Raw genomic sequence first — 24,909 nt, 5'->3', positions numbered from 1 at the left:
GAGGGGGAAGGAGAGGAGGGAGAAAGAGGGAGAGGGAACGAGAAGGAGGGAGAGGATGAAAGGGTGAGGGAAGGGAAGGCGGGAGGAAGGAAAGGCGGGAGGAAGGGAAGGCGGAGAGACGTGGAGAGGGAAGGAGGGACAGGCGATGCCGGAGCAGGAGGAGGAAGGAGCACGAACGAGAGGGGAAGAGAACAGACGCGCTCTCCCCGCTGCACCCCGCCCGCCCCGCTCCGGGCTCCCTGAGGGCCGCGCGGCCCCGCCCTCCAGGGGGCGGAGCGTCTCGCGTGGCCCCGCCCCGCTCCCTTTGTGCCGGGGCCGCGCGCGCCAGCCGCAGTCGCCGCCGCTTCCCGCCAGGGCAGCGCGCTCCTGCCCGGTCCTCTTTCCCCTTTTCCCTCCCCCATTCCTTCCTATTCCCTCTCACCGCTCTCCCGCTCGCCATGTCGCTGGGAGCCGGCCCCGAGGCGGGCTTCTCCAGCGAGGAGCTGCTGACCCTGCGCTTCCCCCTGCACCGCGCCTGCCGCGATGGGGACCTGCCCGCCCTGTGCGCGCTGCTCCAGAGCTCGCCCCGTTCCGACCTGGCGGCCGAGGATTCCTTCTATGGCTGGACGCCCATCCACTGGGCCGCGCACTTCGGCAAGGTGGGGCCTGGCCGGGCTCCGCCGGCGGCGGGAGCGGGGGTGGGAACGGGAACGGGAAGGGGAAGGAGGGCGCGATTCCCGCTCGCGCGCAACGCGGCGCCATCTTTGCCCCTAGCGTGCGCTGTGCCGGGAGGCGCCGCCGCCCCCCCTCCTCACCGCCTCCTGCCGCTCCTCAGGGAATCGGGCGGGACGGGAGCGGACAGCCGTGGCGCTTGGCTCCGTTCCTGTCCCCGCGGTCAGCGAGGCGTGGGTGGCGCAGGTCACGGGGCTGGCGGCACCTGCCGTCTCGGCATCACTCATCCCACCCCACTGCCGGCGACAGCCGCCCCTCTCCCTCCCCGCCGCTTTCCCGACTGACAGCGGCGGCCCCGCGCCTCTCCTGGGCCACCGGCACGGGAGCGAATGATGAGGAGCAGCCGATCCCCCCCGGGCACCCCCGGCGGTCGCCGGCCATGTGGGCTGGAGGCACCGCCGCGGCGCGACCTCTTCCCCGCCCTCGGCGATCCTCCTTGCATGCCGGCCCTCCCTGCCCGGGCGCTTGGCGCTTTGTCTGCGCGGTCTGTGCCGTCCTCGGGCTCCGCACCTGGAGACCGCTGTGTTGTGGTGCCCGTGTTATGACAACCGGCTCGCAGGAGTTCGGGCAGAAGGTGCTTGTTGTGCCTGTAAGGCGCTCCCCTTTGGCCTTCCGTAGGAAAAATAATTTGCGGTTCATACGTATGGAATTTTCTGCATTGGCGTCGTTCTGTTGCAGAAAAGACCAAAACATACGAAGTAGCTGCGCTAGCTTCACATCTTAGAATGAGTGGTATTCTAATTTCTTGGTTTTAACACAGGCGTTTCTTGTTTCTGATGCAGTGAGTATCTCAGATTATGCAGGATTCCAGCCTGCATACGGTTGGGGTCTGTTTTTTTCCCTCATTGGTTTGTCTGACTTTAGAATTCGAAGGGCTTTTGTTCTTGTTCTCCCTCCCATTTCCCATATACTTCTATTTGCTTATTGGTTGTGTGCCAGAGGAGGAAGATTGATGTACTTAGGCAGTTGTCATGGTTTATTAAAGGACATTAGGAGATGGTTTCTATATGTGATGTTATCTGCAGTTGCCTCTTTGAGAAGCTTTTAGGAGCAGCTTTAGCTAAGTCGTCTTCCAGTCCTAAAATAAAAGAGAACAAAAAACCCTAAACTCACAAAATCCAAAATGTAGAATAGTCTTTTATCTGTTGAGAAAGAAGATAATAATCTTCACTCCGAAAAAAGTGGAGTGCCTTTATTTTCCTTGTGAAGTACACTCGCAGGAACTGTTAAGGTACTAATTGGTCCTACCGTCTTCTGTTTACTTTTTCTGTCTTGTAAGAATTTCTTTTCAGTGTGAGCTTCTGGCAGTCGTGCTTTTGCGAGATAGTAGTTACTTAATTATTGGATATAGATTTTGGATAGTGTATGTGTTGTTTTGTTTTTTCCTTTATGCATCTTCAGCTTGCTGCTAACCATCCTAGGTTGAGTGAGCTTTTGTTTGCATTCCAGTTTCTGTTGAAGAGACTCTTGCAGAAATAGCAAACAAAGGGAGCAAGTCGGCCTGCAACACGTTGTGCTTGTATTTGCTATTTTCATTCTTAGGTATGGGCAAAATTTGATGAGTGGCAGTGTCACATATTGGGGGTGGCAGATGAAATGAGGCCAAGGTGACATAGGCTGTAAATGGGTTTTATGGAATTTTGTTCCTATGTTTTTTCCTAAAAGCCATCAGATCTAGGCAGCAATTTGTGGAAGTTATCTACGTACTTTATATTCTAGTTAAGTTGTGTTCCTTTCTCAGAGCCAAAGACTGCACAACACTTTGAAAAAGTTAGAGTAGTGTAATTGGATCCCAAACCCGACTGGCTTTGTGTTTGTGTGGCACAGTTACACTTGTACCTTTCACCAGTTAACAGTGTTGCCAGCAGTGAAACAAGAGCTGCTCAGATGCCTGTCTTACATTCACATTTATGGCATTTTTGTTTCCCAAATTCACATTCATCAAAATGAAATGGAAAATTCTTCTGTTTCTCAAAGTACCACAGTTTTCAAATGTTAATTTTTGAAGTGTTGGTTAACAGTTACTGTTAGCCAGTAACTGTTGCTGTTAACAGTTACTATTTCTCTTCACTTCTTTGTTTTTCTAGATTTTGTAGGATATTCACTTGTTCGTTTTTTTTTTTTTTCCTGGAAAAAATTATGTGATGAGAGAAATTCATGTCTGTATGTCTGATATAGGACCAATTAGTGACATGGTCCCCAGACCATTGCTTCTCACTGCCGCTCTGTGGGACGCTGAAAAGACAAAATTGATTTAGTTCTGTTCTGGAACTACTTGTCAGCAATGAAATCTAACCCAGTTCATGCATCTACAGACTTGTGTGCCTGCACACACAGCAGGAGTCCAGGTTTGGTGAACTTCAAAGTGAGTTTTCTTTCCCTCTGCCTATGGCACAGGTTGAACATAAGATGGCTCTCCCTGCATCAGAGGGCAGTCAGTACAGAAGAATTTTACAGTGAAGCTATGTAGAGCTAAATTCTTGCATGCAGTTGTAGATATGCTTCAGGAAGGAAGTAGCAGCAACAGTCAAACTGGTTGTAAATTAGTATGTGAAAGAGGAAAGGTGGTTTATGGGGGAGAAGAAAATACTGGTGTAACACCAGTACCAGTAAAAATGGGGTCTCTTACAACTAAAAGTGAAAACAGAGTTCTTGAATAACTTATTCTAAAACACACTTCTACAGTTTGCAGCTAATAGTTAAAATACCAGCCAAGTCAATTGGAGGTGCTGGATATTGCAACTTGTTTCTAGTTGTAATATCTGGGCATTTAATGACAGTATGGAGCTCCTTTTAGAGATAGCAGCAAGTGCAAATTTACTTGCTGTGTGGAGTACCTGTGGTGGAGTTTGCATTTCAGGACATTCCTTGACTGCAGAAAAGTGCTTGTCTCCTGAGATGTGAATTAATTCCCATTAGGGTTTCTATGTTTTATTTGGAGTTAATTATATGCTGGCCTAAATTACACTGGTATTCCACAGATTTCTGAGAAGATGGGTCAGAATGTAAAAATGTTAATAGTCTAAAAAAGCTACCAGGGGTAGAAAATACAGGGCTTGCATAAAAAATTCATTTTGATCTTAATTTGAATTCACTTTGTTTTCGACTAACCTTAGTTTTCTTTTTAATCCCCTGCAATTTAATTTTTATTTTTTCTGACCACATCTCTTTGCTTGTGCTCTTTGCCTGCTTTTTTGTCATTTGACTGCTTACATTATAGGAAGCAAAATAGTAGTAAATATGTTCTGTTTCTTTTGGAACAAAAGCAGTAGAGATAAAAATGCCTGTCTCCTGCTTGGCATTTTTCCAGTGTTGTGGTCTGTATGGAGGCCTGTCTTTCTTCACTAAATCAGTTTAACCTCTGCTTTAGGTTGGAAAATACCTACTGAATTCAATATAGGTATTTAATGAAAGTGGACTTGTGTCCTGATCTCAAGCATAAATGATCAAGTGAGGTATTGTTTTTTGTCATGTTGACTTTTTCTGTTAATGGATGGAATTAATCTTGTTCTTCCATAGTGTTGGAAGAAGCAGAACCATACAGAAGATCCCTACTCAAGCTTTTAATGGGATTAAATGTATTCATAGTTAAAACTCTATGACTCCAAAGTCAGAGTATTAAAAAAAAAAAAAAAAAGCAAAAACAATGTTTAAAAGTGAAGTTGCATGGATAATCATGGTGTGTGGCCCTCCTAGATCCAAGCAGTGAAGGATAGTGCTGGTGAATCAGTTTGTTTTTTCCTTTTCAGTTGATGGGCTGTAATGCCTGTCTAATTAAGGAATTCTTTCAGCCTGGTGCCTGTGCAGGAAATATTATTCTTTCCTGAAGTTGTAATGCTTGTCTGGAAGTGTTTTCAAATGAACTCTATTAATAAAGTCTATTGTTCTAAAAACTGGCTGAAGTTTATTTTTGCCTTCAGTTACCATGGATGAACCTCTTGCTGTAGCTGGAGGAGTGTTTTCCATCACAGGACTTTTTAATAATTGCAGTGTTACAATTTAATTAATAACTACTAAGGATTGACAACAATATTATGGGTGCTAACGTGGGAAGATCATGGAAAGTCTAATATTGGCAAATACAAAATGTAGTTCAGTAGTCTAGCATTGGAGTTATAAATTTTCTTAAACAAGTTATTGGATGTGGGCTTTTTTCCCAACAAAAGTGCTTGTTTTCTTTTGAAAAGGTACTTCCTCTTTGGCAATGTTGATGTTTATGGAGCTAGATTCATTAATATGCAATATTCTGCTTATCCTCACCCTTACTTCATGCCATTGATGAGTTCCTGGTACAACTTTGTCCAGCCTTAACTCCATTACAGTCCAAAAAAATGACTTCTGTATATCCAAAGGGATAGGGTTCACATATGTTTGTTTCAATTATATGAGGGAAGGAAACAAATGAAGTTGACAATATATTTGTAAAACCAATATAAAGTGCTTCATTACAGTGTTTGGTACTTTTATCTCGTGTGTAATTCAGCAAGATCAGGAATTTACAAGTTAAGAGGGGGAGAAAGAAAGGCTGACATACAGCAACAGAGAAGATTGTTATAATCCTGATGTTGATGCTTCTATCTGAGTCAAGCTGCCAGCCCACATTCAGATGATTTTTAATTGCTCCTTTATGGACAGACTATTCCACAGCTGTGGTGTGGCTGATGTTTTCTTTAATTGTGATACACTGAGACACTCACAGATTTGTTTTATATGAACCAATGCCTGAGCTGGTGTAAGGGTCTTTGTTTTGCTGCTGCATTTGTGTGCAGTGGTATTTGTTTTCTACCCACAGTAAATGGATGCCTAGACTAAACTGTTTATTTCAGCATAGTGAGTTTCTTTTCCTATCAACAATACAATGTTACTGTGTGACAGGAAAGGAGTGTTGTTTTGACTATTCTTGAAAGTTGAGGTCATCGTAGCTGTGGTTTGCCTAGTTTCTACAAATGAGAAGTTATGAACCTTTAAAAATAGTATCTGGTTATCTGACACTTCTGGTTAGTATATTAGGAAAAAAGGCAGAATATAATTCTACCGTTGCAATTTTTTAAAAGAAAAAAGGCTTTTATTATCTTTGTGGTGCCACAAACAAGCAGCCTGTTTTGTTTTAAACAGTTTCTTATTTGAAATAACAAGAAAATGGTGGAATTGATTCCTTTTATAGATTTAACACATTATATATAGTCTTAAGTATTTGTTTTCTTGACTAATCTTCTGTCACTCAGACATTAAAGAAATGAAGAATCTTTTGTTTTTCTGATCTAGCTTTATATAAACTCTGCTGAGAGTACGAGTCCAGCATCTGTGTATCTCCTAACAACACTTTTGTTTTGGCAAATGTTATCTAATAATATCTGGTTAGTATCATGTTTGCTGGATCAGAACTCTTCCCCGTTTTTTTTCCCCTCCTTTACTTTCTTCCCTTTCCACTCTTTTAACAAAAGTGAACTGAATATTTCTTGTAGTCAGGATTTAAGGGTTTATGTCCTCTTTTCCTCTTTTCTGAAATTAAAGGTGAAATTCAGTTTTGGAGGTGAGAATTTAGTACTTCTCAGGTATGGTCTTTGACCAAATGAGGAAGTTGTGAAGGAAGAAGGAGGAAATTCTAGATTTCATATTCTGTCTTGTTTTTCATTCATGTAATCTTGCTAGTAAGTTTAGCTTTTCTAGGTTTTATGTATTTATTACCACGTGCTAATTGTCATAGCACATCTGTGTAACATTTTTGGTTTTATTTTCCCTCCTGTCTTTAAAGCTGGAGTGCCTAATGCAGTTAGTAAGAGCTGGAGCTTCTGTAAATGCCAGTACGACACGTTTTGCTCAAACACCAGCCCACATTGCTGCTTTTGGAGGACATCCACAGTGCCTGAATTGGTTGATTCAAGTGGGGGCCAACATAAATAAACAGGTACGGATTAATGTGTATTTCATGTATGCATATAGTTCTGCAAGGAGTGTCTTGGTCCCTTTTTATGACATGTATGAGCCTTACATTAACATACAGATGCTTCATTTTTGACATCAGCTGAAGTCAAGCGACTTAATTATCAGTTATAGACATTTTACTTTGCAGTAGAGGTAGGACTAATAAATGTCCTTTAAGCCTCTAGGGGTTTGGAGGATATTTGTTTTAGGAATTGACATCTTGCTGCTTCTTGAACAAAATGGTAATGTTGCCTTGGTATTGGCAGCATTAGCAAATATTCTGATATTGTAGTGCTGCTGCAGGGGCAAGAAAAAAGACTAGTGAGGAACATAATACTTAATAAATATGCTAAGAATTGAAAAATTTAATATTCTACAGAACCATGAGACCTTTGTGGTGCTTCATGATTTACTCATACATCTAACTAGTAAGAGCTGCCTTGATTTATTTTAAGTACATCTGGTTTTATGTTGTTTTTCATTTAGATTATTTCTAAAGCTTTTCTAGTAGCTTCCTGAAAATAGATCAGAAACATGTACTTGACTAACAAAGAAAGAATAGGTGATTTTAAAAATTTCATTTGTTCTTTTTTTTTTTTGCTATAACTTTCATTAGTTTTAGGTGAGTATGTAATTTATTTGGTAGCAGAGAGTGCATTAAATAGCAGAATTCCTGCAAAGGAGTGTTGTACTCTGGTACAGTAAAAGAATCAATACCTAAGAACTATCATCATGTTTTTGAAGAAAATGTTTGAAGTACTGAATGAATCTGTTATGTATGCTGGTCATACATAACATCCTTTTTAATGATAATCAAAAGTATTTTTAATAATATTCTGAGACTAATTAATACTACAGCATATGCTGTTGTTAAAAGCTGTGGTATAGCACAGCATCCATAAAATGTCTGGCCTGTTAAATCTTGCATCATACTTTACTTAAAATATTCAAGGGCCAGACTGCGTTTTATATGCAGTAGAGTTAAGCTAAGTCTGCTGAAGAACTAAAACATTTGCATTTCTAGAGTTTGGTTCTTTCTTTTTTTTAAGCTGTGCAAAAATAAGAAATGGGGAAGTTTGTGTTGAGTTTTCAGAAAAGAAGTCTGGTGCATTGAGAACAGCTGTGAGACACCAGGAGAATTGTAGAAACAATGAAGGTGGCTGGATGCAGAGGCTATAGATCGCATCTTCTCCTTGATACCTGACAAAAGTAACTTATGCAAAAAGTTATTGCTGCATAGTGGTAGAATCTTCAGAAGAGAAAATACAAGAACTGTAAATGCATCTGGAGACCAGGTAAGAATGTAAAGAAATGGTGATTAGAGAGGAACGTGGCATGCACAGAATAAAGATATACAAATAACTGCTAAATGAGAAGAGAAGAATGAATGAAAGTGAATGAATGAGAAGAATGAAAGTTTCCAGCTATGAGGATAAAGAGAAGAACTGACCAGTGAGGTTGAAATGGAGTTGAAGAACAAGCTTGATGTCCTGGAACATGATGAGGGGGGAAAAAAATCACATGTAGTGAGTGAGGTTGTAGCAAAGAAGAAAGTAGCAACTAGCTCCCAGAAGAAGAGAAGAGTGTGGAGAGCTCTCTCCATGGGCTGAGGGCAACATGCAGATGACTGTAAAAGAAAGCAGAAGGCAGTATAATATGTAGTTAAAAATGGGCAGGAGATTCATTCCAGCTTAAAGAAGTTACTAAGGCAAGCCAGTGACTCAGGAGTGTGTATGGTGCTGGCTTGTTGCCAGAGCAAGTGGTCCTCCACATTGTCAAGTTCTCAGATAGTGATGATAGTAGATTCTGTAGATTTCTGGGGGCAGACTGAGGCAGTGACAGACCACGGACACAACAGAGATGGGTGCTGAGAGCTGACATGGTGGGTGCCTTTTATTCCATTAATGGTAGGCTCAAGTTAGACTTCGATGTAGTAACTTTTTTTGCACCCACAAGATACTAATTGAACATATGACCAGAGGTATTTCAGACTCAGTTTAGTGACAGTATAAGATACCTCTGGTTAAATGATAGTAGAAACAAAAAAGTCTCTGAAGTTCATAGGATACAACTGGTCAGTCACACTGTTTTCTCATGCACAAGCACTGAAAGCTAGGCAGTATGCCTTGATGATAATTAAAGCAGAAAACTCATCCCACAGATAGTTGGAATGTTTCATACATGGCTATGTAAAGCACAGTGCATGCTTTGCTATCCCCAGTCCCCTCAGCTGTTTATTGAATTGCAGTCAAATTCTACTGTTCTTGTTTGATTTGAACTCCTTAAATGATCTCTGTTCCTTATTTAACTTGCAAGCACTTTTAGGTGATCATCTAGGGCTTCCACCCACACTTTTGAGCTTTTGGAGCACTATTTCCTGATGTGTATTTTGTTTATTCCTTCCAGCTCGCTGACTGATGCTGTACTCCAAACAGACATAGTCACTGGCTAATGCTTGTGTGAGGACAAGTGTTCCATGGACACTGGATACAAAACACATGCTGAGAAAGATCTGGGAATGCTTGATATTTAAACTAGTAAACTTTTCCTTCCAAACTGACTTCTGGTCATTGGCTACAGACTAACCCTTCACTTCTGGAAAAAGAAAAGGATAGCTTCTGAAAAGGAATCCACTCGAGTCTCTCAGTTTAACCGTAAACCTCCGGTACTCAGTAGAGTTTGCATGCATGCTTTCATATCTGCCCTGAGGTATTGTATTGTAGCTCATACTGCCTGCCCTGAAGTTTAGGAAAACTTAAACATGTCTTATCTTCTTGCTGGTGAGAGTTGCCCAGGACACTTCTCAGGCAGCAGCAATGAAGGACAAATGCTGAAAACTGCTTGTCCCAACTGCACTTTACTCCCCAAACAAATTATGTGAGTATATCCTATGATGCCCAGCCTCTTATGTAACTGTATGTGCTGGCTAGAATCACATCTGTCTCTCATCAGTGGGCAGTTCCTTACCCCCAGGATCACCATGTAAAAATACACTGGAGGAAAGCTGAAGTGCTAAGCAATGGTCTGTTTCTACCCGTCAGTGTATTCAAGACAATGTCCTACTGTTTCTGATTTTTCTTTTTTTTTTCCCCCTCAGTAGGCTGTGCCTGCTAATAGTTGTTAGTAGTGTGACTCAGGACCTGCATTTGGCTGCCTGCCTGCTCTAGTTCACTGTAGCAGTGCAAAGCAATTATCCTGCTAGTTTTCCTGAGGATTTTTTTCTGATTTATCCTTGTCACAACACAGATTGGTTCTGGGCTGTTGTATAGATTGAATACATTAAATAATAAGTACTTCTGATTTAAAAAACCATTAACTTCATTTAAATATATTTTCCCTCTAGCCTCAGCCTATTAAACATTTCTTTTGTATGTTGCCTTTGTTGATTGGCCAAAAAAAGTGTTGTGTGGCCTGTCATAAAGGGAAGGGAAAAGAAATACTGCACCCTTACAGGGGATGCAACTTAGTGTTCATGCAGTCAGTTACCATCACATGGCAGTGGTGGCAGATAGTTTTAGGAGGGTTAGACAACCTGTAGGAGCAAGAACTGTAAATAGACTGATATCCTTTGTGGGGAGGAAGAAAACATTCTTTGGATATATTACTGTTTTTATTTTGAACAGCAATTAGGTCTAAATCCAGATAAAAAGATTCCATAAGTTCTCACTTGCACACAAAAGCCTTTTTAGCAAAGGAGGAAAAGTACTTAGTGTTCTCTAGTTTCTGCTTCCTACCTTCAGAAAGAATAAGGATACAGGTTCTAAGAAATGAGTAGTGTTTGGAAATGTGATCATCTGATAGATGATTGCAATTCAGTCAGTTGAGTTGAGGAATGGAGTTAGTTTGTATTTCTTATCAAGTAAGGGCTTCTGTGTCTTAGTCAGCTCTCACTACTAGAAATATTTTAGAAGTGCTTGCACAGTGTTGAGGTTTAACCCCAGTGGATACCTTAGCACCACAAAGCTGCTTTCTTGTTCCCCCACGCAATGAGGTGAGGGAGAGAATCAGGAGGGAAGCGTGAGAACTCATGGGTTGACATAAAGACAGGTTAACAGGTTCAAAAAAGGAAACAAAGACAAAGAAATCCAAGAAGATCAAGTGGTAAACATTTTTAAAAACCTCACAGCACAGTGCAAAAAGCTCACCACTACCTCAGTGATGCCAGCCAGTGCTGGAGCAATGACAGCCCCAGTTCTACTTGCTGAGCATGATGTCTCATCATAATCCTCTAGTCCATTTGGGTCAGTGGTCCCAGATGTGGCACATCCCAGCCTACTCCCAGCTAGAACATTGGTGTACTGAAAACACTTTGCTGGTCACAAACCCAAAACATCTTACCAGGTACTATGAAGAAAATTAACTCTGTCCCATCCAAAACAGTATATGTAGTTGAAACTTTTCAATGTAAATGTGTTCAGGAACTTTTATTTTAAAAATAAATTCCTGCAAGTAAGTTGCTTTTGGTTGGGTGGGTTGTTTTGGTTTTGGGGGTTTTTGTTTATTTTTGTGTTGTTTGGTTTTGGTTGGTTTGATTGTTTTGGGTTTTTTTGTTGTTTTTTGATAAGTGGAAGGAGTGTAAAGGTACCAGTGAGTGAAATCAATTTAATCATGTCCAGGGACTTGGAATTTTGAGAAAAAAAATAGGAAATGTGCTCTGAATTAAACTGGACCATCCTCAAGCCAACAGAATTCAGGTCCCAGAAAGACAGGAGGAAAAAATGGAGTAAAAAATGGCTTTAGACTGAATTGAAAAAAATATCCATACATGAAGGAGGCCTGGGAAGAGGGTTTGAGAAAAGTATTTATTCAGTAGATGAAGTGTATTTTGAGGTTAAGAGCATAGTGAGGAACTGGAAACTGATTAATCAAGCTGAGATAGATTTACTGATTAAAGCCAAAAAAAGCAAAAGACTCTTCAGCTACATAAATAAAAAGATAATAAGGAAGGAAGCTAAATGTTTTTTCAGTAAAATGAAATGGAAGTCAAAGGTAATCTAGTCATGCCCCCAAGCTAGAGAAAACTGCCCTTGTCTGTGTGAGAGGGTGGCCATTCTTTCCAAGGCAAAGGAGGAAGGCATTCAGCAATGGGTTGCAAAAACTAAATGTATCTGTGATGGTTCATTAATTCTTTTTGTCATATCTTCAAGAGCACTGTGCACAAAATATTTAGTAACCACAGAACCAATCAAATGTATTCTCTGGAATGCTAAATTAATGAAACTTAGTTTGAGTTTCTACTCATTTATTTATAATGCATCCTCTAGATTGTGAGACAAGTTTTGGCTGTTTGTGCAGTGTTACAACAGAGGGACGAGTTCTGCTCCAGTTGTGAAAGCCTGGTACGAGTCATTGATGCTTCTCTTCCTGGAATATTATTACAAAAGGGATTGTATCAGACTCAAGCACAGATGGGGAGTGTGACCAGTTTAAAGGATTATGAAGTGTTATCAGGGGTAATGAGGAATTAATAGAACTTCTCAGAATAAAAGAATTTCTTTTGCGAGATAAAAGAGATAGGGAAGAAGTATCTTACACATGAGAATGTGCTGACAGGCTATATACCCTGAACTGCTCTCAGAAACTTCTTGGAAAAAAATGTTACTTTGTTTTCCTGTTAGGTCATACTGGTTCCACTTGTTGAATCAAAACAATTGTTCTGAGACTCATACAGAGTACTTTTGTTTTCTTCTGAATGCATTGAAAGATATAAAAGCCATCTTTCAGTGAGATGTATATATTTTCCCATGTGTATTTCTTTTTCCATTTAGTCAAACTTATAATCTAGAGAGAATTTCTGAGGAGGGCTAGGAAAGTGTTTCAGTGCAAATATATTTGGCCCTTTAGGAGAATGTCAAAGCAACGTAATAGTAATGACGACTAAAATTTGGGTGCTGTAATTAAAAGGAATGCTATAAAAATCTGTGTCTGTGTATTCTGTCATTTTTTAAGTATTATTTGAATTCCTTAACTTTAGACATGTGGTTTTCTGGGCCAGTGTTTAAAAGCAGTCCTTCTCAAGACATATATTCCCTTCTGAAGTACTAATCATTTCTGTTTGATGATGGAAGTGGTAGCTGCTATAAGCTTAGCTCATTCTTCTATTACAATGCTGGGGAGTCCTTTTGCAAAGGTCTTCTCTCATCCTTTTTGTGTGTCCCCACAGCAATGTTGGAATTCAGTTCTCTAGATCTTGCTGTGGGCAGTCTGCCCGGTTTATAGGGTTAGGGGAGATTTTTGTTATCTCTGCCATATGCATGGCCAACTAACCCTAACCTGAACTTCATATTGAGTGCTTCTCTTGTAACTTAGGCTTGGGTTTGCAGATACTAATACTGACCAAAAGAGGCAAATCACTTACTTTCTATACTTTGATCACTTTAACGAAAGGGTGGAGGGGAGGACGCAGTAACAGAACGATGAATAGAAGACTGCTTTTATGACTGGAAAATTTATTACTCAAAGAAATTTTTTTTCTTGATAAATTAGCCTCGAATAAATTTCCATGTATGCTAGTTTAAAAAATTGTATCCTCTCTTAAACTTCTTTCTCTTCCTGTTACTTCGGGGGAACTTACAAATAGGAAAAATGTGTATAAACTTCATTGGAAAGCAGTCTTCTATCCATCTGCTGCAGACATCCACTTTGGAAGAAGGGCTTTATAGCCTTTTTCTAAGCTCTAAGACATTGCTGCTCTTTCCTGGGTCCAAACTTTGTCAGTCTCAACAATTTCCCTTATTTTATAAGAAAGTAAACTTTGTTTGGTCCCATTGTTGTTTCCTGCTGGGTGTGCTAGGTAGTTCACTGTTTGGCTGAATATATGTCTTAAGCACTGGTAAGCTGGCTTACCCTCCATGAATTTGTAACTTGTTACAAAGATATTTCACCATAAAATAAAATTGTCACGTAGAAAATTGAGAATACATACCTTATAATCCAAAATTCATTTTCACATGGGTTATGCTCACATGGCCAAAAAGATAGGATTAAATTTTCAAAATCTTGGCAGACAATTTTAGACAGTAGCTTCTAGGTAGTATAATCATATTTTACATATATTCTCATTTCAATTAGAGCTAAAGTCTAGCCAGTACTGTGGAGTTAGGCATGAACATTGTTGTGTGTAAACACTGGTGAATCAGTAAAGGTGCTGTGTTAATTTGATATTTTAATAAAAGGAACAGGGAAGCTAAACTGAGGCACATACAGTTAGAACATGTTTAATATCTGGAACAGACTAGTGAAGTCTGTCCAAAGTTTGGAGACAAAGAGAAGGGGGAAGAAAACAAAGTGAAAAAAACCCCAGAAAACCCTTGCTACACTGTGGAACTGTTGAGGATGAATCACATTAACAGACCAGTAAAAACATTTACTTACTATTCCAAGGCAATGTTTCACTCCAGATTCTTCTCTGTGGTTCTTAATACTGATGGTTAATTGCAAATACTGAATTTCCTCTGCAGCCTGTACATCATGATGCATGAATTTACTTGCTGCTTGCTTGGATTTATAGAATCGTTGTAGATCCTCCCTGTTAACCTGTAAGACAGCAATACTCTACCCCCAGTATGTCTGCACATTATGCAAAAGAATTAAGTTATTGGATGTGCTGGTTAATACTAATGGAATATAAATTGACAGAAAATCAGAAGAGACAAATATATAGGATGTGAATCAATGTGTATGTGTTGGGAGAGATCTGGCCTGTCCTGTGAACACCTCTATTGCAGTAGAGCTCTGCGTATGTGCTCCTCTCCTGCCGAGTGCTGATGGTGCAACCCTCAAGGACTGAGTCAGTGTGCCAGCAAGATCTGAAAGCAACACAGTCCCACAGACTCAGCCTTGCTGCTCCTGAGCTCAAGAGGGCTTGTGCAGCCCAGTGTATTGGGAAAGGAGTGCCAGGAAATGAAGGTGTTAGAATAACATGTTTCGGTGGTGGATGTTGGGAGGGTTAACCAGTTTTCTGAATCTGAGTCTGCTGATTGTTGAGTTATTGGATAAGGCTCATCTTCTGAGTTAAATTTAAATGCCTTTAATGTTAATTCTTGCTGAAAGTCTAATGTACTTGAAAGCCAACTGCAGACTTTAAAGTAATGATAAAGTACCTGATGTATTTGCTAGCTAATAATAAGTGCTGCTTGTATATATCTGCTCTCTTAATTAAAATAATGTAAAATAGTATTTTAATTTTTAGAAAGATTATGCTTGACAAAATGTAGTTTGTCTTTACAGGATTATGTTGGTGAAACTCCTATTCATAAAGCAGCACGGTCTGGTAGTATGGATTCCATAAGTGCCCTTGTGGCTCATGGTGCGCAAATAGAGTAAGTGAGGTATTTTTTCTTGTTGTTGATTGTTGTGTGTGTAGCTGACTAACTTACATTGGTAAACATAGATACTAATTTCAGAAAGAAAAGTCAAAACAGCAGACACATGATCCAAATAATAATGACAGCTAGACATGTCCAACTGTAATAAAGCCTAAGATATTTTGCATGTCTAGTAATAAAGTTAATTTTCCTTAAATGATACCCTACATTAGTGTTGCACATACATCTGATATAGTAAAATATTTATTGTGCTTCTGTCAGATGACCCCAAAATGTACACTTTATTCAGCATGTAGTTATTTTTTACAAGAAATCTGCTCCTTGCACTGGTGAATAAATATAGAAAACAATGCAAAAGCAGCATTATGTGCAACACAGCAATTCACACACTTCACCATTAGTTTATTACTGTTTGTTAGTGTATTGTGTATTTGCCCTGTTAACTTTTTTCTTTAAAGGTTTATGTACTGCAAAAACATTCAGAAAAGCTCACAAACTTTTGCAACTTACAGCATGGACAAAATGGATGCAGTTTTCACCTAGAAATGTTGAGTATAAGCTCTATGGCTTATAAATAATATCAATACTTTAGCAATATGTTTTAATTAGAACTAGTTTTATTATCTTAAATGGTAACTAGTTACTGTATTTTAACCTGCACTATGAAACTTTGAAGTTGTAAGTGAAATAAGAATCACTAGTTAATTTCTTGTTTTACCCTTTGGTTTCCATCTTACTATTTTTGTAATGCTGCCTTGGTAAATCTACCATAAAATTTAACTCTTTTAGCTGTGTCATAGAGTGTTCAGGGAATATATAACCTTTAAGTTAATAGTAGTGAACTAATTGCTTTGTATGAAGAAATTTCTTTATAGAAAAATGAAATAAGCTGTCTCAGTTATTGACAAGCACATTAAATCAGCCTTAAATGTATAATTTCCCATTTTTCACTCACTTTTGGATATTTTTAAGGTAAACTTGGAATTAAATTTACTGTGGAATTGAGCAAACCTTAATTATCATCATCAATTAGTATGTAGTCTTGGGGTTTTAACAAAGTAGCCAACCAAAAGAAAAGTTGTGGAACTGCATAAACAATGTGAAATGGGTGATACCTGTCTTTGACCAAAGCTATTTGCAGCAGAAGCAGTGTAGATTTACATCAGTTTTAATGAACAGGAAATAACGTGAATTCTCAGTTTTCTAACTTGGAATTCCATCTATGTTTCAGATAGTTAATTAAACATCAGGTCCTATCCCGAGGATGGTAAGATCAGGGATGCAAGTGCAAAAGGCTTGTGGAGCAACCCAAGTTTAATCGTTTAGAGAGTAAGGACTTGGCCCTGTCACCTGAGGGAATTAGGTGTTGACTGATAGGGGTGAGGATTTTTTTCCTTAGAATACGGTTTTCAGGTTCAGTGTGTTAAATTAGGCCAAATCCATGTATATGCTTTTGACGCTGATTAATTTTGGGTCATCTGGTTTTGAAAGCTGGCCCTGATTAATGGTTATGTAGATTTCCTCATTTTTGTAAAAACATGAAAATGTAGATGCTCTGGAAGTTCTGATTTTATGACTCCAGTTAGAAGAAAAGGAGAGGGATTTTAGCCATATCTTTGGGTTTTAATTTATATATGTTAACTGAAATGATAATTGACTGATAATTGATTGATAAAACCAAGGCAAGAACTTTATGAAATGCAGAACTAAGCACTAACTAGAATTAAACTGCTGATCTGTACTGATGATGAATAAGTACTTTTATATTTACTGGGATTAGATCCTCTAATCCAGTTTTTTCTTTATTTCTTAGTATAGTTAACAGTATTGAAGTCTAATTTCTTAAGGATGAATGAAATACCCCTTGGGACTGCAATTAGTCCAGCACCTTTACATTATATATTTATGTCCTAAATGCCATCATCCCTAGTTTTTTATAGCAAGTAGAACAGGGATGCTAAGATTTCATTATTACACAAACACTAGTAACCACTAATGTAATATTGTAAGACGTGTATTTTTTGTTAATTAGTCATTATTGCTGTTAAAATGAAGTAACTTGGACTAGAGAAATCTTGTTATCAGTGTTTACCACATTTCTACTTTATTTCCTCCTTTGGTTATATTGGAAGACAAAGAATATTGATAATAGTCAAGGATAAAAGTAAGAATTTTAGTTTTAATAAAATAGCCTCACTTGAATTTTTCTAGTTTACTATATTTCAAGCTTGCTAGTGTATTGCTTTTGCAAAGAAAGACAGGATTTTGCAGTATAAATCTCATTAAGCTGTTGCATTGTTTTCCTAATTGATGAGAGAGAATTTGGGTCTCTATTCCTGTGTAAATTTTTAATAATATTAAAAAATAATAATTGTACCCTAGTGAAAATATTTTGATTTTTTTGTGGTATTTACCTTCTCATTTTAGCTGAAGCATATTCTGTGCACAGTATGTCCTACAGCCATAAAAATGGTTGCTCCACTAACTATGGTATTCATGGACCCTTGAAGAGGGGGAAGCAGGTGGTCACAATGTCCTCATATGAGTGAAAAGGTTTGCTGTGTAACTGACTTTTTAATGTGGATAGTACCTTTTAAAGTATCCATAATTACTGCTGGATTTTCACTAAAAGGCATATTGATGCAATTTATGTATGGTTAATTGTGTATTATTTATCATGGTGACAGACAAGTGTCCACAGCTCTTTATAGAGGAAAAGCCTTCTTGGTGCCATGTTTTGTTTTACTCTTTTGCACTCTTACTTACATGCTGTGTTTTAATGTAGTTATATAGATGGTATCACAGCATATATAAAAATACAAAATTCAGCTGTAAACACAGGACACTGTTGAATCAAAACGAAGCAGATGCAAGTGTTGATTATCCTGACTTGTTTCATGTCTGCTTGCATGTGGTGCACTTGTGCATTGTGTCCACTTATCTCTGAATAAAAATTCTTCTGCAGCTGTCCTTTAAGCAGTTGTGTATTCCTTAGTGTCTTGATTTAGAACTAAGAGAGAAGTTTCAAACACTCTATTATCCTGGGATAGAGAGAGGTGTAACTTGTGGAATGGGCTGTGGCTTGGTATGTACCTATCCAATTGAACACAAATTCTTGCTTGCTTAAAGGTTTTACTCATCATGATTTTTGAATAGTATTATAGAAAAGCTTTTTATTTGCCTGAAATCTTCAGGTTTTGGGTAAATTTGGGTTCTATACCATGATGGCATGTTATGAGACCTAAAGAGATAATTTCCTTTCTAGTTTTAATATACTCTGGTCTCAAGGTTTGAGTAGAAGCAGTGTCATGCTGAGATAAATAAACCAGTACATCTGTTTCCAAATGACAGATTCATACTGTGATGTTGATCTGGTTTAGGCAGACACTTCCGCCACTTTCTTGTTAAAGCTGTCTGGTGTTCATCTGAGTGTGTAAATTCAGTGCCAGAAATGTCCTATCACTGATACTAAGTTTTTCAGCAAGACCTTTATTCTCATTCTTTGACAGGGATTTACTTAATTTTATTTCTTCTTGTCAAACTTGTGTGTCACAAACTTCATTATATTGTTAAAAAAGGCAATATTAATATAATTGTTCTTCTTCACAGCTGCTGTCCATCTTCCATAACAGAAATCTGTCTGCTGTGATTTTTTTAGTGCTGCTGGATTAGTCCTTTGTGAAATTCTTGTATTTTTGTTCCACGGGATCACTCTCGTGATATCTCAGCTTTTATTCTTCTCATTTGTCATTTGAGATTTCTTGACTTTCTGAAAATCAGTCACCTCTAGTGAAAAGATAGTGATGTGACATTTTCATGACAGCACAGAAGTTGGCTATTCCTTTCTGATGCAAACCCTCAGTTCCTTTTCAGTCTGGAGGAGCTTACATGGCCTCTTTTCTTAAAGGGTCTCAGGGTTCAGAAATCTCCTGTCTTAGTTAATGGGTATCTTCTTGATTTCTGAAAATCTTGGGAGCTATTTGCAGGTTTTTACTGTGAGCTTATTTTTCTTGTCTAGCTATTTTAACTACCAAACTTTTAATATTGAATTGCAGTCCATTTCTGGTGTTAACATACTTGTGAAGTGCCACAACTATGTCACCTCTTTACTTCAGAAGCTGTATTACAGCACAGTTTCAGTGTAGAAGGAAGAGCATTCTGCTTTCTTACAGTCATTAAATAAACATCATCTTGAGAGTAATGCTTTAGGATCTTACTGATCATTTGGATTTAGGTGCTTTTTCAACTGAGAGGTTCTTAACTGTTAATTAGTGTATTAGTGCTTGTATAATCTGTTTGGTACTTTCCAAACTCAGACCACTTCATGCACATTCTTTTTATAAACCTGATTGCCTCCAGATACTAGTTAAACTGCTGGATTAATTGCTGTTGCATTATTAAACACTGCTGTATAATTACGGAAGAATATATGGCAATTCTTGTTTAATTGTATGTAATAAGCATTTTAAGGGCCATCACTGTAGTATTCTTGTAGTGACCATTTTTCAGTGTAGAGGATACACGTTGGAATTTGTTCTGCCTTTCCCATTTTATATAAATTGTTATGGGAAGGCAAATTCAAAGTGGCATGTATATTTCAGTGGTGAAACGCTAATTCTCCTTTAAAAAGACTGCAATTAAAGTTTGGTAATTTCTTCCATGTTTGGTTTCCTGTTTGGTTGCTATGGTTGTAGCAGTACTTGAGGTGATTTGTAGGAGCTTGTGATTATGAAGTACGGCAGTAATTTGGATTTAGTCTGAAGAAAAGATTTGGAAATACCAAAGCAGAATGTGTATGCATGGGTGACTGATAAGAAATGAGAGAGGCTCAGTCTTAGAGTAAACCAGTTTGGAAAAATGTAGTTTTCATAATTACTGACACTTCTAATAATTGCAGGAAGCTGAGGCAAACTCGTACCACTGAATTCCTGTTCCATTTGAATGCAGATTATTTTTAGTGGGGGTGGAATAACAACAGTGATTACTGATATCGACTGTAAAATAGCACAGAATATGAGACACTGTGCTTTTTATGAATAAAGTAAAATCCATCATTAAAGCAATGATAGTTATGACCTTTCTGAAACATAGAGAGGAAATTCACTAGATACATGTGAGCTTGATAGTTTAGCTTATTCATTAGTGAGGAAGCCTTATAGCACTGGTTTCTTGACTTTTCTTCAGTCCAGGAGAGCTGGGTAAAGAATATGGAAGTGTTGCCAAGACTTGTATATGCAGATAGCTCAGATTTCTTACATGAATGTTTGGGTTTTTTTGTTGGGATTGATCTACCTTTGTGTAATATATTGTGCTGATGTTCACATTAATGTGTGCAGTTTCCCTTAAGATTTTCTTTTTTCCCTGCAAGATAAGCAATTCTGGCTACAGATACCTGGGTACAGTTAAGTGAAGTGGAGAAACCAAAGTGTTATGAAGTTGAGTTTGGCCAGAGTTAAATACAGTGAAAGAAGCAATTATATCTCAGATGCAGTAGTCTTACTAGTTCTGATGGTTAGTCCAGATGTCAGTAATGGTGATCTGTAGGGGTGCTATGCTTGATCTGGCAATAGTTTTTACTAGATATGTGATGACAGGATTGTTTATTGCAATGTCTGCTCTAGCCTGCCATGTTGATTTGGGTTTTATTTGCTGATGTGGTTTGTGTCTTTTCAGTAAAGTTGTTCATAGACCAAAAGTTGACCATAGACCAGTAGCCTCTGGACAAAAAACACCCAGGAGGTAGCTGTGGTGTGGCCCAGAACACGTTCAGGTTGCTCAGAAAAGTCTCCTTATGTGTGTCATGCACTACTGATTGCAAGATGTATCTCATGGCATTGAGGCTTAGCAAACCATGGAAGAGCTTTGGTAATCATAACCTAGGGAAAAATATTACTCTTCAGCTTCATTCTGTTTTGCTTGATTGGGCTTATATACAATGGATAAATATTCTTATAAAGGGAGAAAAATTTAAGGGTTTTTTTCATTAAGCTCATTTAAACTGGTTTTATGCACTTCAGCAGTTCCTTAATCCAGAAGATTTTAAGTCTGCTTGAGTAAACACGCCAAGTTATTTTTGACACCAAAAAAACCCCAACAAGACAGTGTAGTTTGATAGTGTCCCTATTATGGGAAAATAATGAAACCATCTACTACCTATAGTTCTTTCATTCTTGATTTTTGCCCTGCATTTGGCACAAAACTACCTTAACGTTAATTTACCTCTTTATTTTCATTTTTATTTCCAAACATTTACTGTCCATGCTGTTTGTACTGAACAGCTTGAACTTTCTTTCAAGTTTGGCATATTTGAGAGAAGCTTTCTTCCTTCATTTCTCTAATTCTAAGCTACCTTTGGGTTTCATTTGCTATGTTGAGGAGAAATAATGACATTTTATTTGCTACTAGAGTCATCTTGGTGGATATCTGTATTGCAAGGTTGTTTTATCTTTTCAAGTCAGAGTTTGCTCTGAACCTGTCCTCAGTAGTTTTCCATTACACTTTCTTCATTGTTAGCAACTTTATTTGCAATTCTTGCTCTGTTTCTAGAAACATGAAGTTAACAGCAGTGATAGTTCTCATGTCATAAGGTTGGCTAAGTAGCTCTTACATTCTCTTTGTGTTTAAAGTGTCTGCAGTACTATAAAGATTCTTATTTGGAATTAAATTTTGCTAGTGATCTAGGAAATACTTTCATTTTAGTAGGAAAGGTCTTTTCTGTTAGGCTGTATTGCAATCAGACTGTTGTTTCAAGAATTATCATAGTCTTTCCTGCCTTCCCATTGTGAACTGTTATTAGGAATCACTTCTAAAATAGTGAAATATGAATTTAAAAATATTCTTGCTGGAACTAGGCCAAGTCAAGCCTATATTGATCAGGGAAAGATTTACTTGGAAATGTGAATATTTTGTAGAAAAGGCACTGAAAATGAAGTGCACCGTTTGAGGTCTTTACTAAAGCATATAAATGGTACTACAGATGCAACAAAAAATCCTGATGGTGATGTTTGTGGTAACTGCAGCGTTGCCTACCATGGTTAATGAATTCTTTCTTCTGCCAATGTTTGCTCAGTCAGGAGTTGAAGTATCTAGGAGCTAATTATAGCTGCATAATTCAGAGTGAACTTTGATTTTCCTGTGGAGAGAGTGGCTTCACAAGGCAGAGTTCTTCTGTTCAGTATATTCCTCTTGTAATGATTTTGGATGGTGTTCACAAGAACTCTAGCACTGGTTTTAAAAGTGTAAAATAATTTCAGCTGCCAGATGCTTTGTTGTGAAATAAAAACTTGGCACCAACTTGTGCTTTTGTAGATGCCCAGTGTGTAATTCTAGCATGAATTTGTATAGCTGCCCCAGCAGTGACACACATCTCTTTAGTTAAGATATTTTTCTCTTGGTATCTGGAAAAAAAAAGTTTGATACAATTTTATAACTTCTGTATTTGGACACCAAAGGGTTAAAACACTTGAAGTTTAGTATTTTAAAATAATTTTGCTTTAGAAATTTTAGACTAGTATGCTACTGTTTATATAGGAAACAATTTTTCTCACTGTGGGCGTTTTAGTGTTCTGATCTTTTTTTCTCTTTCTTCTTTTGTTTTGTTTTAATCCTTGTATCTGCTAATTTTTGTATATAGGAATAGCTACTAATTCTTTTGAGATACAGCCTACTAAATTTAAAGTAATTGAAGCCATGAGTTGACCGGTAACTTTAATCCATTCTATATAAATTTCAGTGAAGAACTGAAAAATTGGTTTCAGGATGAAAGTTATAATGCTTTTAAAGGCATAAAAGGCTTAGTATCTTGTTGTTAAGGTGGTCACATGATAATGGCTTACATATTGAATAATGTGCTACAGCACTTTATGTATGTTAATGTACTTTTAATCTTAATGTTGCCTGCAAATATGTGATCCCTTATAAGTTTCCTGTTTATGCACCATTGCCCGTTTAAATCAAACAGAAGATTCTGAAACTGTAAAAACTACACATGTCAATGTTTTACAGCTACGTAATTCGAATTGACTTGATTTTTTCAAGTAATCCTAGAAAGGGGGAGCATTCCATATAGAAACTGCTGAAACTGCCACAGGTGCTTCTCCGAAAACCTTACAGTTGTGGCATTGAATGTTCAGTATCGCTTCCTTTCTGCACACAAGGCATACTGTTGAGGTATTTGTTGCGGTGATTGGTTTTAATGCTAATCTAGGAATTCAGATATAGAATCTATAGATTTGCATGCTTTGCTTACCCTAATTTACAATTATCTACATTTTTATTTGTAAACTAACAATAGATAAGTTGAGATCAGTAATTTTTAACAGATATTACATTGATATACGAAAACTGTGGTTTATTTTCTTAGATTGTCGCATGGCATTAACAAAAACACAGTAAGCTGTAGGTGCTGTAATCACTATTTTAAATTAAACATTCAGGAGATTTTTTTTTACATATATGATTTTCAAAAATATTTATTGTTGACTTTTTGTTTAGCAAATGTTTGTTTTGCTTTTCAAGGTATGTGACATTATAAGTTGAAGATAGTGTATTTCTAAGGTATTTCTATGTTAAAAAGACAAATCTACCTGTTTTTTTCTGCCAATGAATATGAAAAACGAACAACTGACGCAACTTAGAAGCAATTTTTAGAAGTAAATTCAATAGCATTTATGATTCAATATGAGAAGCACAAGTCTTTGTTTTCTTTCTACAGATCTTTCAAAGAGTAAATTCTGTACGTTACACTGAAGTAAATCTTCGTTGCACAAAGTCATATTTAAACAATTCTAAATTTTGAGTGTTTTGTTGGTTTTGGTGGGGTTTTTTTAAACTTTCTATTGCTTAACCATAGTGGAAGCATCTTGAATATTTTTAAAAAGCTTGCCTCAGTTTTTTTCTTCCTTTAGTAAATGTCTTAAATTAGGTTGAAATAATAAAAATTTCCTCCTAAATAAACCTAAGCTGAAAGTTAAATTCGTGTTTCTGTTCACCAATTCTCTTTGGCCAGATAATTCACTTGTCTCTTGGTTTAGAGCAACAATTGAGTTACACTTGCAGCCAACAATTTTGAAAAAGCATTTCAGAAGAAGAAAATACCTAAAGTCATCCTTCATCAGTGTCCTCTTTATAGCTGCTTTAATTGGGTACCAGGACTCTCAGATGAACTGGGCATTTAGAATGGGAGTTCAGATGATGTCAACCCAGAGGGAGAAGAATGGATCCTAAAAAAAAAAAGTCCTCTTCATGCCAAGATCAGTCAGTTTTGAAGACTGCCTGTGGACATCACTTGATGGAAGAAGAAAAACATGTTATAAGAGTTTTTTGAGCACTGTAGGTCTGTGAATAAATGCATATGCAAAAGTCAGAATGTTAACTCAATATATCAGTGTGTGTTTTGAGTTTATTTATGAAAACACCGTCACTACAGAGTGTGATAAGCAAGTGTCATATGTCAGAAAACTTCAAGATCAACTACTCATCCATATTCAGGCTTTCATCGTCTTTTCTCATGGTTTTTTTTCTATTTAGAATAACTTTATAATTTGAAAATGTATCCTTCCTTACATTTGGCATTCTTCTTTTGCGTTGGAGTTAGCATCTTATACTTCTGTACTTTGAAGAAAACAAGATGTTCTTCTTCCCAGCTCCTGGATTTTAGCCTACGAGAAGGCTGAGGGTAAATAATAGCGTGCTTCATGATTTTAGTTTGTTTCTAGTAATAAGAATTACATGGAAACAGTGAATAAAGTATCTAGCAAAAATTGCTGCTTAATGAAAAACCCTGAGAAGGACTCAGTCATTTTTCAAATACTTGAATTGCCTTGGAAAGGATGCAAGATATGTATTTTCTAAACATGGAATGAATTGACTTTCTGATGGCTGCCTTTAGCCCTGGGCAATGTTAAGTAGGGAATTTTTCTCCTGTTTGTCAGTTCCTGCCTTCATG

At 37.9% G+C, this 24,909-nt stretch overlaps 1 protein-coding gene across 1 annotated transcript in view; it reads left to right on the top strand.

Moving 5' to 3' along the window:
- The first annotated feature begins 342 nt into the window (after positions 1-342).
- Positions 343-24,909, top strand: part of ANKRD10 (ankyrin repeat domain 10) — a 37,260-nt gene continuing 12,693 nt past the window's right edge. The window contains exons 1-3 of the mRNA XM_084223507.1: positions 343-638; positions 6,467-6,619; positions 14,866-14,957. Of these exons, the coding sequence (XP_084079633.1) occupies positions 438-638; positions 6,467-6,619; positions 14,866-14,957 (446 nt within the window). The 5' untranslated portion in view covers positions 343-437. The remainder of the gene's footprint in view (positions 639-6,466; positions 6,620-14,865; positions 14,958-24,909) is intronic.

This window comes from Fringilla coelebs (assembly GCF_963513975.1).
Source record: "Fringilla coelebs genome assembly, chromosome: 2".
Taxonomy (NCBI): Eukaryota; Metazoa; Chordata; class Aves; order Passeriformes; family Fringillidae; genus Fringilla; species Fringilla coelebs.
Note: the sequence above shows the minus strand (reverse complement) of the source record. Positions and strands in the feature narration are given on the sequence as shown.